Source organism: Lissotriton helveticus, chromosome 3_1, assembly GCF_964261635.1.
Source record: "Lissotriton helveticus chromosome 3_1, aLisHel1.1, whole genome shotgun sequence".
NCBI classification, from domain to species: domain Eukaryota; kingdom Metazoa; phylum Chordata; class Amphibia; order Caudata; family Salamandridae; genus Lissotriton; species Lissotriton helveticus.
In genome coordinates this window covers 367,480,288-367,495,591 of record NC_136061.1, presented here as the reverse complement: position 1 = coordinate 367,495,591, position 15,304 = coordinate 367,480,288, and the positions used below count along the sequence as shown (strand labels likewise).

The following is a 15,304-nucleotide window of genomic DNA, read 5'->3' as shown; positions in this document are numbered from 1 at the left end:
CGTCCTCACTGTCCGAGCTTGTCCCTTCCGGTAGAGGCGAGTTTCCTTCACCAGCGCCCTCGCCCTCTTCTCGCTGGGGAACACCTTGCCCTGTAAGGTGTTGATCTGTGCTCCCAGGAAGATCTTCACTTGTTCCGGCTCCATTGATGATTTCTTCCAATGGATGGAGAACCCCAGGTTTATGAGCGTGCTGGTCACTGTATGTGCGTGCAGCTTGCATTTCTGGTATGAGTTTGCTTTCACCAGCCAGTCGTCCAGGTAAGGGTATACATGTATTCCCTGCCTTCTTAGGTGCGCTGCGACTGCTGCGAGGCACTTTGTGAAAACTCTTGGTGCCGATTTTAGACCGAAGGCCAGTGTCGTGAACTGGTAGTGGCTTTCTCCGACGGTGAACCTGAGCATGTGCTTGTGCTTCCTGTTCATTGGGATGTGCAGGTATGCGTCTTTGAGGTCTATAGTGACCATGAAGTCCCCGGTCTGCAACTGTGGGAGCACCTCTTGCAGGGAGGTCATTTTGAATTTTTGCGTTCTTATGAATTTGTTCACGAACCGTAAATCGAGAATGGGCCTCATTGTCTCGTCTACTTTTGGTACCAGGAAGTATGTTGAGTATACTCCTGTGTTTCTTTCCTTGAAGGGTACCCTTTCTATGGCCTGCTTCTGCAGGAGTTCTTTTGCTTCTTCCTGAAGGCACTGCAGCTGCTTGCTTGCTAGCGGCTTTCTTCTTGGTTTTCTGTTTGTTGGCCTCGCCTCCAACTCTATGCAGTATCCGAATTGGATAATGTTGAGGATCCATTTGTCTGATGTGATTCCTCTCCACTCCTGGAGGTGGAATCTTAATCTTCCTCCCACTGGTGTCCTGTGGTCGTAGGTGTCTAGTTTGTCTTGACCCATCTGTACGTGCTGCCCCCTGGGATCTTTTTTGTGGGTGGGCACACGGATTTTTTTGAAGTCACTTGGAGGTGGGCTGCTGGCCCCCTCTTCTATTTTGTCCCCGTCCATTTCTCCCTCGAAAGGACTGGCCTCTTTGTTGGTACTGCCAGGGCTGTTTCTGATGGCCCTGCTGACCCTGCGAGTCTGCCTGGTGCGTTTGCTGGAAAGCCTGGTGTGATGTACCTGGCTGGTTTCCGCCTCTTCCGCCGGGCCTCCGTGACGGGGTGCCCCTCTTGTTCCCTCTGAACTGCAATGCTCCCATGGATCTTGCTGTTTCGTTATCCTTCTTAAGTTGGCTGAGTTGCTCATCAACTGTTTGTCCGAAAAGCGTACTGCCGTTGAATGGTGTGTTCAGGATGCTGTGTTGCACCTCCGGTTTGAAACCGGATATCCTGAGCCAGGCGTGTCTCCTTTCCGTGACGCCCATCATCATGAGCCTGCTGGCGGTGTCTGCCCCATCCAGGGCCGTCTTAAGGCAAGAATTTGCAGCATTCTTCCCCTCTTCAATTAGCTTTTCGGCTTTCTGCTTGGCATCCTGGGGCAAGTCCTTCACCAACTGCCCCAGTCCCTCCATGATTTGGTACATGTGTCTGTTTACCAGGGCGTTGGAATTAGCCATGCGCCAGTGGGTCGCGGCATTCCGTTCGATCCTTCTGCCCACCAGATCCATCCTTTTGCTCTCTTTATCCGGTGGCGGGCCCGAGGTAGTGGGTACGTTAGCCCTCCTCCTTGCTGTGGCCGTGATAATGGAGTCTGCGGAGACCGTGCCCTGAATGTAGGCCGGGTCCTTTGCGGCATGCTTGTACTTCTTCTCAGTTCTGGGAGTTACTGCCTTGCATGTTGCGGGCTCCCTGAAAGCTTCCTTCCCCTGAGCCAAGACGCTCTCGAGCATCGGGAGGAACTGGCTCCTCGTTTGTGTTGGGAGCAATGTTTCCAGAAGGAAGTCTGCTTTCTGCTTCTCTTCGTCGAGCTTGAGCTTGAAAGCTGCTGCGGCAGATTGTATCACCGCGTTGTAGGCCCCGATGTCGTCCGGCGGCGAGGGCCTCGAGGGGTAGGTGTCGACCACCTCCTCCGGGCTGTCGGTGTCGACATCGATGTAATCTACCTCCTGAAGGTCATAGGGCGCCGACTCTGTGTCTGTCCTGCCCTCATCTTCCTCCCCATAGCTGTAGCTCTCGTGGGGATTCTCGTACTCCTCCTGGTCGTCGAACACCTCGACGTCCTGGTCTTGCTCGGTGACTTCGGCGACCTCTTCTTCTTCCTCCTCGACCGCCTCCAGCACTGGTGGCTTGGTCTTGTGAGGGATCGTGAAGGCCTTCATCCTTGCGTCGAAATCTTTTTTCCGCTGCATGAAGTTCTCCATTTCTGCCTCGAGGCGCCTTCTTTTCTTTTCCATCTCGGCCGCGTGTTCCGCGTCGGATGGTTCCGCCGCTCTCTTCGACGGATGGCTCGTCGCCGTGCCTCTCGGAGTCGAAGTTTTCGACGTCGAACCGGATATCGGGTCTCTGGTCGTCGTCGACAGTTTCGGGTCTTTCTCCCTCGTCGATCGATCCTTTTCGGGGACGATTTTCGACGTCTTCTGCTGATCAGCAGCTCTCGGCGCCGGGGACTCCTTCTCTGAGGATCCGCTGGGCCTGGGAGTAGTCGCGGACGCCGCCTTTTTTGGCGTCGGCGCTTTCGGGGTCTTGCCCTCGATTTTTCGAGACTCAGAGTCTCTCGGGTTCTTGGGGGCCGAAGAGTCTCCTACCTTGTCAGAAGTCTTCGTGTAATCGGTCTCTACGACCGTGTAGCTGTCGTCTTCGGCGGCAGCGTTGTCTTCTTCCTCGGAGGACATCCCCAGCTCGTAGAGCGACGGGGTCGGGGCCTTCCCCTGCAGGGCGGCGTGTGCTACCCTCTGCCTCTCTCTCACACGAAGGGTCTTCGGGGTGAAGGCGGAACAGGCGTTGCAGTCTCCGCTTTCGTGGTCCACCGGTAGGCAAAGGTTGCATACCGGGTGCTGGTCCTTCTGCGCGTACTTGTGGTGGCAGTTACGGCAGAACTTGAACGGCGTGTTGTCCATCCTCGAGCGTCCAGGGCCTCTCTGGTCGCGTGTTCGTCGACGGTCGTCGAAGATCTGGATGGAAAACGCCTTATCTTTGCTTGTCTTTCGTCGGTGAAGTCCCCTGGAGTCTTCAGATGACTTCTCCTCGTCTTTTCTGTATTTTCTTTCTTCTTTCTCCAAAAATGTCTGGAGCCCAAACGGGAACGATCCAGACCCGACCGCGGAAAAAAAGAATCTGAAGATGGCGCCCAAGAGTGGGAGCTTCCGCAGGAAGCATGCCGACGTCACCGGAAATACACCCAAAGGGGGTGTGACGCCGACGCCCACCTGGGCAAAGAGAAAAAAAAAAAAAAAAAAAAACAAAGAAAAGACTACGAATCCGGACCCAACCACAAGACCGCGGAATAATGCACAGCATAGTGAATCCAGAAAGATTCACGCTGCAAAACCTTTATTGCTTCCTTGCAAGGTACTAACATGAGAATACTCACCTCGAGAAAAGTATATTTTTATAACTGTTGGTTCTAAAAATAAAACAACTATATCTTTGGATATACAAACAATTGGCCTGGAGTTCAGTCCTTGAGTGTGTTAAACCTTTTGCTGACTGAGTGTGTACATCAAATGCTTTACACTGTCCTCTGGTACTGCCTTACTGCTCGACCAAGCTACCACTTTGGAGAGTAAGGTCAGTTCTGACTTTAACCTCTGTTATACCTCTGGGGTTGGTGGACTCTATACACACTGTACTTCCTTCTAGTCCAGTATATATAGAGCCACTTTCTCACAGACCAGTTTTGGGATCTTTTACAAGAGTCTTTTGTGTAGGATTTGGATGAAATGGTTCCTCTGTGGGAGGTAGATCCTTTGGTGCCGAGGTCTTTGGTTCCGTACGCTTTTTCGGCACCGAAACGGTAGCATCTTTCGCCTTTGAAACATGTTCTTTTGCATTGTCTTTTGCAGGTGGAATGTGTGTTTTATTCGGTTCCAGGGCTTTTTTTGGCTCCGAGGCATGGGAGTCGGGTCCTTTCGGTGGCAATTCTTTGCTCGGCTTAAGAGTGTGGTTTTGGTGCCGAAGAGCCGCTGCCAGTCTTTCGGCGCAGAGTGCTTAGATGTGGAAGCAGCTGGTGTGAAGGAGGAAGTAGATGGCTTCTTTTCCGGTGCCAGTAGGTGTGTGCCGGCACCGGGGGTAGGCTGACTCGAGCCCGAGTCGCCTAAAGGTTTATTAGGCTTCTTTGCCAAGCCCGAAGATGGGTCATGGGAATCAGTCTCTCGGTGTGCACCTGGGACCGAGGGTGTGACCGAAGCCTTTTTGGAGGGCGTCTAGGTCGACGTGTGTACTTACGACCCGCTGTGCCAGAGTGATGTCCTAGACGAGTCGTCGGCCCCGGAGTTGCTGTCAACGCCATGTTCTTGCTCCTGTTCTAGCACGTCGACGCCCTCTTGGAAGATGTCATCTGGGATCGAAGATGACGAGCGAGCCATTGTTCTTCGAGCTTGTCGGTCCAGAATCTTCTTCTCGGAGCGGAAGGAAGCACAAGCGTAACAGTCTCTGGCCTTGTGCTCCGGTGAGAGGCAAAGGTTGCACACCTCATGGAGATCGGTGTGGCCTTCGTTGACGACCGGAATCGAAGACTTCGAAGTTGTGAAGAGTTGCGTAGATTGGAAACGCGTTCAAGACAATACCTCGAAAATGGTGAGGATTGTGCGCCGAAGGAGAATAGGTTCCAAACCGGAGCGCAGAAAACACATTTGAGCCCGATGGTGGAAAAAACACAATCTAAGGATGGAGCCGATACCCATGCGCAGTGTAATCCAAAGGAGGAGTCACCTATCTCGTGACTTCCAAAGACTTTTCAGGACAACTGCAAACATCCGGGCCCAACACTAGGTGGCGATCTATGCACAGTGTGTAATCTGCAGCTCATATGCCTCGAACACTTGATTATCAAAAAAAAAAAAAACTTTAACAGAAGATTATCATCCCAATTTTGGTGTGCACACGAATGCCAGTCCCTGACCCACTGATTAATTGAAATTCCTAAAAAAATAATAAGGAAAACTGTCCCTGGTTAATTATTATTAAGAGGCACCTAGGCCTTCTAATGACTTCACCTCACCTATTAGTGTTAAACACCAGACAAAATCATTCGGTGGTACGTAGCGCTCCACAAATGTTAACATAATACATCTCAATTACCATGGTTCTGGTCAGAGACTTCAGTATGGACAGCTCCAGAATCATTTTGGACATGGTCTCATATTACACATCTTACGTTGTGTTTACACCTCATGGGACCATTGCGAGGCTGTGAAACTTTCAAGCTCACCTGTTGGTGGTGCTGGTATACAAAGACGCTGTGCTGTAGCTGCAGTGTGCAGGTGACCTTCGGCTGTGGCTTGAGGGGGAGTAAGTGCCCTAGTTCCTGACAAGGGGGATCCATGAGACCTTGAATCGAGTACACACAAAGGGGGTCCTAACTGAGTCTGGGTATTCTTCCTTTGCAAAGTGCTGGTGGTCTCAAGACTGGCACAAAAGCTTGGGGTGGTAGGAGAGGGCTGGTTCGTTACTGGTACAGAATGCCTTTGTGCACATGAAGAACCACAAACCCCTTCTGTTTTTATCACAGTTGCCTGGATGTGATTGGGTAGTCCGCTTGCTACCGGTGGTGTGGTGGGCCTAGACCACGTCTGCCGGTGGGAGAGAACAGATACAGCAGTACTTGGTCCAGAGAGCCTCTGTGGGTCAGTCAGTGAGGCAATGGGTTCAGGGGAAACCCTGTATGAATGAGGTCCATTCACTTTCACCTCCGAGGCTGTGGGTCCATTGGAAGTTCCACATGAAGATCGCCTCTGCTTGTCCAAAAAACAATGTTCGTCTTCTGTCACGATCTGCTGCGTGAAATTCTGCCCAGGAAGCCCAGAGACATACGTGGAGCAGGGGATGGAGGCCTTCTTGTGAGCTGCTTGGTGTAGATTGTGGATGGCACAGTCAGGTGTGACTTCGGGCTTGATGTCCGGCATGTCAGTCATATCGGAGTGCCAGTGAAGCGGCATTTGCTTGGACAAGTGTTTGAGGATACTGCACTGTAGCGCCACAACGCTTCGGAGCCACTGAAGGCAAAAGAGAAACAAATTATTACAGAAAGTTTACATGTTAAACAATGTGGAGAACTAGAAGATTTGTACACTTTCATAGGTCTGAAAACGCTGAACTTTACTGCGACACACTAACTGCTTTAGGTTATCTACTGCTGCAGCCCTGTAGTTACGTACACACCATCAATCTATAGGGAGTCAGATTATTTTGGGGAAGGAGGGGAGAGGAAGCCAGGAAGTTGGAATGGGAAGCTAGAAGGAGATGGGAAGGCTGGAAAGGAGCAACATACAATAGATGCAGGTCCTAAGATTATTTTTCTAGACACACTGAAAAGTTTAACTATGCCCTTGTTTATCACTTGTCTTTCAGCCAACCATCACATGTTTGGGTCAAAACCCTACTTGAAATTCAAATTCTCAAGAACCCTTGCTGTCCTTACAAGCTTTATTCATGCCGGGTTACGCAGCTTCTTAGTGAATTAACATCTTTAGTAAAACATCATGGTAAAGATAGTGCCTTTGAGATTTAGAAATGGTGATCCAATGAACCGTAGCTCCAGTTTCTTTATTTCTGGTGTATTATACAGAATCATGATTTACAAACAAGAAGTGTTTGCAGGCAATTCAACAAATGGTTGTCTTCTGACCCCACTACAAGAAAAACAGTGGGGTGGTGGGGAAAGAAGGGCAAGCACTTCTCCGGGTAGTGGACCTTGGACTTGTAAGGGCCTACTACTAATGCTGAATTATTTACACATTCGGATGAGATTTTATTTTGGCTGCTGAATCCTGGTCTCTTGTTCCATGCACAGTGTTAGAGGACAAACTAAAGAAAACCTAGGTGCAATACTTTTTATATGATCTTTTAAGGAGTATTTTTAAGTGAAAGCTTTATAATCGATCCCTCTGGACCATTCACGATTTTTAATATTTAGACTCTTTTTGCCAAGCTTAAGTCATGTTTGCACTTTTGACAATTCATATTCACTTTCCAAACTTACAGGGGAGGTAACACAGCAAAACACGTTGGTACTTTTGCAGCATTACAACAATTTTCACGCCACTCACAAATACAGAGATAAAACAGATATTATTGCATAAACACTTTATATTATTTCTCACTAGTTCTTCTAGTTGATTAACACATTGGCTGAGTGAACACGTATATAGGAGGCTCCTTACACAGAATCAGTGCTCCAAGCTTCCCCAAAGGAGCCAGTAGACCGAAAGGCAAAAATTATAAAGATTTTTTTTCTTAGAAGCTACCAATTCTATGCAAGTGAACAATAAACTGCACAAAAAAATTAATGTATTATATCAAAGTTACTTTTGATGCATTTGATATCCTTCTAAACTTTGAAGATTAACTCCCTAATAAGATCCCTCCCCGCGCCTTGCTTTCAGCATTATCAAACCACACCCACACCATTTTACCTCCTCTTGGCCATTAATGCCATCCATACTGACAGAAACACACCACCCATCCCCACCCAGTTTAACCACAGCAACACACAGTCAAACTTCTACTAAAAGCTGTCCGATTCAGAAAGGAAAATGCTACTTACCAATATGCATCTGTTCTTGGCATGTAGAGCTGTAGATTCATATACTTGTGCATAGATCGCCATCTGGTTTTGGGCTCGGAAGTTTGCACTTTGTTTTTGTATTCGAAGAAGTCTTTGTCGTCACAAGACAGATGACTCCTCTTTAGGGTGATAGTGCGCATGGGCATCAACTCCATCTCCAGATTGTTTTTGCCATGAAGGGTTATGATGGAGATAGTAAGAAATAGAAAAAGATGTCCATGTATGATGTATCTAAGTAAGATAGTACTGCAGATAGAGGTAACCGGGGAGGCGGGTGGTCGTATAGGAATCTACAGCTCTACATGCCAAGAACAGATGCATACTGGTAAGTAGCATTTTCCGTTTGAGGTATATGAGCTGTAGATCATATACTTGTGCATAGATTATACAGCAGTTATCCCCTTAACGGTGGCTACCTGCATCTGCTGCAGTGGTTTGAAAAAGTGATCTTAATACAGCCTGGCCCACACTAGCTGCTTGTTTTGCTTGCACAGCTACACAATAGTGTTTTGTGAACAATGGTGGTGTAGACCAAGTTGCTGCTTTGCAGATGCCATCTAGGGGAATGTTCCCTAAGAATGCCATAGAAGCCCCTAGTTTACTTGTGGAGTGAGCTCTAGGAGGAATGATTAATGTGCGTTGGGTTTAACATAGCATATTTGGGTGTACTTAACAATCCACCTTGCAATCCCCGTTTTTGAGATGGGATTGCCTTTATGAGGTGGGGAGAAAGCCACAAAGAGTTGTTTAGTCTTTCTAAGGGGTTTTGTTCTTCCAATGTAGTAAAGTATTATTCACGTAACGCCTAGCATGTAAAGAGCTCATTCTGCCACTCAGTCTGGTTGAGGGGAAAAATACTGGGAGTTCTACAGACTGGTTAAGGTGGAAGGCAGACACGACTTTAGATAACAATTTTGGGTTAGACCTAAGAACCACTTTGTTAAGATGGATTTGCAGAAATGGTTCTTGTATGGTTAATGCCTTGAGTTCACTAACTTTTCTAGCAACCAGGAACATTTTGGGTTAGTCCTAAGAACCACTTTGTTATGATGGATTTGCATAAATGGTTCTTGTATGGTTAATGCCTGGAGTTCACAAACTCTCTAAGAGATGTAACAACAAACAGGAAGGCTACTTTCCAAGTGAGGAACTGTAATTCGCATTTGTTCATAGGTTCAAATGGGGACCCATGAGTCTGGTAAGGACAATATTTAAATTCCATACTGGAGAGGGTGGAACTCAGGGTGGAATTATTCTTTTAAGTCCTTCCATAAATGCTTTGATAGCAGGTACCCTAAATAAAGACAAGAGTTATCTGTTTTGGAGATAAGCTGCTATTGTAGTAAATTACAAATTATTTCCACTTTGCGGCATAGCATGCTCAGGTGGTAGGACATTTAGCCTCTTTAATGATGTTCATGCAGTCTGGCGGGAGATTGAGGAAACCAAACTAAGATTTCAGGTGAAAGATCGCCAGGTTGAGTTGACTGGGATCTGAATGCCTTATCTCTCCATGGTTCACTGTGAATCCCAAGTAGTGAAGCAACTGGATTGTTTTGTGTGTGTGTTGCACACAGCTGCTGTGTTATTTGGATTTTATGAGCCAGTCGTCCAGATAAGGGAACACATGAATGTTGTCTTCGTAAGTGAGCCGCCACTACGGTGAGGCACTTGGTGAAGACTCTGGGTGCTGTAGTCATCCCGAATGGGAGGACTTTGAATTGGTATTGTTGACCATCTGCCACAAACCAGAGATATTTCCTGTGAGCGGGGTGAATGGGAATATGAAAGTATGCGTCCTTTGAATCCAGAGTGGAGAGAAAGGCAATCTGTTGAAGCAGTGGGAGCATCTGTTGGAGATTGACCATGTGGAAGTGGTCTGACTGAATGTAGCGGTTTAACGGTCTGAGAGACAGTATTGGCCTGAGAGAGCCATCCTTTTTTGGAATTAGAAAATAGAGGGAGTAAACCCTTGTGCCTTGATGAGGCAAAAGGACTTGTTCTATTGCATGTTTTAGAAATAGAGAGAGAACCTCTTGTTTGAATAGAGTAAGATGGTCCGAGGGCATTGGACGTTATCTGGGAGGGATATTTGGGGGAGTGGAGCTGAGTTCCAGGCAATAACCATACTGGATATTTTGTCTTACCCACTTGTCTGTTGTGATTGAATTCCAGACAGGTAGGAACTGTGAGAGACGTCCCCCGACAGGAGTGGGATGATCGGGGTGGGGAGGGAAGTCACTGCTTGGCAGTAGGGGAGTTGTAGGTATTGATACTATCCCCTTACCGTCGTTGTTGCCTCTGTACCCTCCACAAAAGTATCCTCTGGAGGAAGTAGTTTGATTGGGGCTTTTATAGGAAGAAGAGGGATGTTCTGAGCCAATAGTTTTGCAGCGTGAATCTTTCTGGATTCACTATGCTGTGCATTATTCCGCAATCTGGTGGTTGGGTCCGGAATCGTAGTCTTTTCTCTCTTTTCCTTTCTTTTTTTTTGTAGCGCAGGTGGGCGTCGACGTCCCACCATTTGGTGTACCTTCCGTGACGTCGGCACGCTTCCTGCGGAAGCTCCCACCCTTGGGCGCCATCTTCAGATTCTTTTTTCCGCCGTTGGGTCTGGATCGTCGCGTGAAGCTCCAAAAGTTTTGGAGGAGAAAAATGAGAAAATAAGCGAATTTCTTCAGGAAAAAACTCGAGAAGCCCAGGAGAAGAAGATCATCAGAGCCGGGACGACGAAGAAGGAGAGGAACCTCGAGATCTTTGATGTCCGACGGAGAATGCGCACACAGGGGGTCCCTTGAGCGCAGTAATGGACAACACACCATTTAAATTCTGCTGTAATTGCCACCACAAGTACGCGCAGAGAGACCATCACCAGGTCTGCAACCTCTGTCTGCCTATCGACCACAGGAGCAAGGACTGCAGCGCCTGCTCAGTCTTCACGCCGAAGACGCTGAGGATTCGAGAGAAACAGAGGATAGCTCACCACATGATGCAGGGCAATGGCAAGGGCAAGGGCCCGTCGCTGTACGATCTGGGCCACTCCACCGACGACGAGGACAACATCAACGAAGGTCCAGATGACTCCACGGTCGCAGAGACCGACAAGAAATTGTCAGACAAGGTCGGAGAGTCTACGACCCCGAAACCCTCGACAGGGCCTTGAAAACCTGAGGCTGACTCTCGAAAATCAGAGTCTAGAACCTCGAAGGGAGAACCGGCGTCGAAAGCTTCGACGACCGAAGCTGCAGTCGCCGAAAAACAGCCCAGCAGTTCCTTCGAGAAGGACTCCCAGGCGGCGAAGACCAGCGAAAAAGCAAAGTCGTCGAAGCAAGCTCCCGAAAAGGCATCCTCGACTTCGAAGGAGAAGGAGCAGAGAGCAATTTCGACGTCGACGGGGCCGTCGTAGAGGGCGGCCGTCACGCTCGACGCCAAGCAGGCCGCACAGATGGAGAAAAAGAAAAGAAGGCTCGAGGCCGAGATGGAGAACATCGTCCAGAGGAAGAAGGACTTCGAAGACAAAATGAATAGCTTCAGGACCCCCTCGAAGCCCATGACGGTCCTCGAAGAGATAGAAGAACGCGAGGAGTTCGACGCTGAAGAGCCGCCGAAAACTCCGGAGCCCTCGGAGCAGGGAGAAGAAGAGGACCTCTATTACACAGAGGGTGATTATGGGGACCCGCGTTTGAGCTACGACTCGGGATCCTCGACGGCTCAAGACCTGGATTGGCAGGACATCGAGGCCGAAAACCCGGAGGAGGCTGTGGAGACATACCCCTCGAGGCCTTCGCCACCAGATGACATTGGGGCCTACTATGAGGTCGTCAAGAAGGCTGCAGCAGCTTATGGAGTCAAATTGGAGGAGGGGAAGGGTAAGGCAGATTTCCTGCTGGAAACCTTGCTCCCCACACAGACAAAAAGCCACTTCCTGCCCATGCTGAAGAGTATTATGGAACAAGGCAAAGAGGCGTTCAAAGAACCAGCTACCTGCAGGTCAGTCACGACTGGCTCGTAAAGGCAAGCTCTTACAGGACATGCAAAGATCATGCAGAACAGGTCACAAGAACGCTAGCAAGCCTGGGATTCACCATACACTGGGGAAAATGCTCGATGGAACCGGAGCAAGTGAAGATCTTCCTGGGAGCTCAAATCAACACCGTCCAATGCAGGGAGTAACCCAGCGAGAAGAGGACATTCAGCCTACTGAGGGAGAAACGTCACTACCAGAAGGGGCGAGGTCTGACAGGGAGGACAGTGAGCAAGATCTTGGGAATGATGGTGTCATGCATACACCTGGTCCCCAATGTACGCCTGCAGATGAGACCACTCCAAGAGTGGCTGCAACAGCAATGGTCACAAGCTACAGGAAGTTGGGAGGATCTAGTGGTTGTAACGCACAAGGTGCAGGAAGAAATGAAGTGGTGGACCAAAGAAAGGATAACAATAGGGAAGCCTCTAACGCCACGGGACCCAACAGTGACCATCACCACAGACGCATCCCAGAAGGGATGGGGCGCACACATGAACAGGCTCAGAGTGAGGGGTCTGTGGAGCCCAGGGGATGCGGTCAAACACATCAATTACCTGGAGCTGAAAACAGTGTTGCTTGCCCTCAAGGCCTTTCAGAAACAGCTGTACAACCAGAAGGTGCTGATACAGACAGACCACACCACAACGATGTTTTACATCAACAAGCAGGGGGGAACACAATCATTCCCTCTGTCAAGCTTGGCACAGGAGATCTGGAGATGGGCAATACCACTCAAAATAGACCTGCTAGCCATACACCTGCCAGGGAAGGACAATGTAGAAGCAGATTGGCTCAGCAGGCAGACTTCAGCATCCCACGAGTTGGAACTCAACATACAGGAAACAGAGACTATTCAGGAGGTGGGGCACTCCGACAATAGACCTGTTTGCAACACGCCAGAATGCAAAATGCCAGTACTTTGCATCCAGACAACCAGAGGCACTATCCCAAGGGAATGCCCTATGGATAAGCTTGTCAAAAACAATTGCCTACGCTTTCCCCCCGATATCACTGATTCCCAGGGTTCTCAACAAATGCATGATGAGCAACATGACGCTCATCCTGGTGGCACCACAATGGGCCAGGCAGACCTGGTACTCACAGATAATGGAGATGGCACAGGGTCCACCCCACAAGTTCTCAAAAAGAAAAGACCTACTCTCCATGGAAAACGGAGAAGTTCTACACCCAGAGCCGGAGGGCCTCAGCCTATCAGCCTGGCTCCTGAGGACTTAGAGTTCGCACATCTGAAACTACCAGAGAGCACCCTACGGGTGCTGCGAGAGGCAAGGAGGCCCAGCACACGCAAGTGCTATGGGGAAAAATGGAAAAGATTCACTCAATGGTGCTGCAAGAAAAAACTCCAGAGAAAGCTGACTAAGGAATCAAAGGTGCTAAGATACCTCACGCACCTAATAAAAGCCAAGCTAAGCTCATCCTCGCTGAGGGTACACCTGGCAGCGATTGTGGCATACACAAGAGGAGAAACAGGGAGAAGCTTCTTTACATCTCAAGTAGTGAAAAGATTCTTGGAGGGAGCTAAAAGAATAGCGCCGCCAAAAAGGATGCCACCGCCGGCATGGAACCACAATGTGGTACTGACAGAGCTCATGAAAGCACCTTTCGAGCCAATCCACAAGGCAACACTACAAATGCTAACAATGAAAGCGGCCTTCCTGGTGGCAATCACCTCGCTACGCAGGGTAAGCGAGCTCCAAGCACTAACCTTGCAAGAACCCCATATACAGATACACAGTGACAGGGTCGTAATGAGAACGGACCCACACTTCATGCCAAAGGTGGTGTCACATTTCCATATGAATCAGAGTATACAGATACCGAGCTTCTTCCAAAAGCCCACAACAAGCGCGGAGAGGGCGCTCCACACCCTAGACGCAAGAAAGGCAGTGATGCACTACATAGAAAGGGCAAAGGACCACAGGAAGACGAAGCAGTTCTTCGTGTCCTTTGCAAACAGCTTCCTGAGTAGACCAGTGATAAAAAACACCATCGCTCGATGGATCGCACAAATGATACAATTCTGCCACAAGCAAGCAGGGCAGGAACTAACAGGAGGGGCACAAGCCCATTCGACAAGAAAGAAAGGGGCAACAATCGCCTTTCTGGCCAACACACCAATTCAGGACATATGCCTGGCGGCAACATGGGCTTCAGTGCACACGTTCACTAAGCACTACTGCGTGGATGTACAAATGAACAAGGAAGCACAAGTAGGACAAAGAGTGCTTCAACATATATTCAACAATAACGCTCATCTTCTACCCAGCCGCCACAAACGTAACAAAACCGCTACAAAATCTATGCACAGCATAGTGAATCCAGAAAGATTCACGCTGCAAAACGAATAGTTTCTTACCTGTCGGTGTAGTTTTGCAGCTTGAAAGATCTTTCTGGATTCACTAGCTAACCCACCCACCTCCGCCAGAAAGATGAGGCTGGAGAGGAAAGGGGATGAAAACAAGGACAATACGTGAAAAACAAACGTTACATGGTTAAAAAGCGGTAATTAACTTAGGGGAACATTGACATAACTTCGGTAACCGAACAAACACGAGAAAAAAAGAATCCGAAGATGGCACCCAAGGGTGGGAGCTTCCGCAGGAAGCGTGCCGACGTCACGGAAGGTACACCAAATGGTGGGACGTCGACGCCCACCTGGGCTACAAAAAAAAATAAAAAGGAAAAGAGAGAAAAGACTACGATTCCGGACCCAACCACCAGATTGCGTAATAATGCACAGCATAGTGAATCCAGAAAGATCTTTCAAGCTGCAAAACTACACCGACAGGTAAGAAACTATTCATTTTGGAGTCATCCCTGTAAAAGGAGCGACAAAATGAACCTCTAGGGGAAGGTAATTGCAAAGCCCCCATGGACTTGGCAGTGTCCATAATCTTTTTCATCTACTCTAAAGATGTATCAACTGTGGGCCCAAAAAGATGCTCTTGGTCAAAAGGCCGAATAAGAATAGCGTATTGCACTTCCCATATCAGCCACATCGAGAGCACATTTGAACGATGTATTTGTTATTAATTTTCCCGCCTGTATAAGGTCATTAGCTTTGTCGTTATATTGGTCAGGATGATGTTGCATAAGCTTTTCAAACTCATCATAGTGAGCTCTGTCATATCTGGCCAACAAAGCTTGGGCATTGGCAATCCGCCAATGATTTGCAGCCTGTGACGCGATACGTTTTCCAGATGGGTCTATGAGTTTGGATTCCTCATCAGGAGGAGGGGTGTCGCCTGGGCTTTGTGAATTTACCCTCTTGCGTGCATTAGACACCGCAAGAGAATCTAAAGGGACCGGACCTTTAATGTACACTGGGTCATGGGGAGATTCCTTATATTTTTTGCCCACCTTGGTGTTAAGAATCCTGGCTCTGATGGGGTCCTAAAAAACTTCTGGTGCATGTTTTAGCATCCCTTTTAACATTGGCAGGGTGTGTATGGACTTTTGTGAGGGTGCAATTGTTTCAAATTAAGTCTTCCTCTACGGGATCAGAGTGCAATTGTCCCCCGTGGTATTGAGCAGCCCTATTAATTAGCTGTGCAAACCCAATATAGTCATCTAGTGGTGATGGCCTAGAGGGATAGA

At 48.6% G+C, this 15,304-nt stretch overlaps 1 protein-coding gene across 2 annotated transcripts in view; it reads right to left on the bottom strand.

Annotated features, from left to right (window-relative positions):
• PHF12 (PHD finger protein 12) overlaps positions 1 to 15,304 on the bottom strand; it is a 412,981-nt gene that overhangs the window by 76,300 nt on the left and 321,377 nt on the right. For both annotated transcript variants that reach the window (XM_078680081.1, XM_078680083.1), the window contains exon 9: positions 5,305 to 6,088. In XM_078680081.1, coding sequence (XP_078536207.1) covers positions 5,305 to 6,088 — 784 coding nt within the window. The remainder of the gene's footprint in view (positions 1 to 5,304; positions 6,089 to 15,304) is intronic.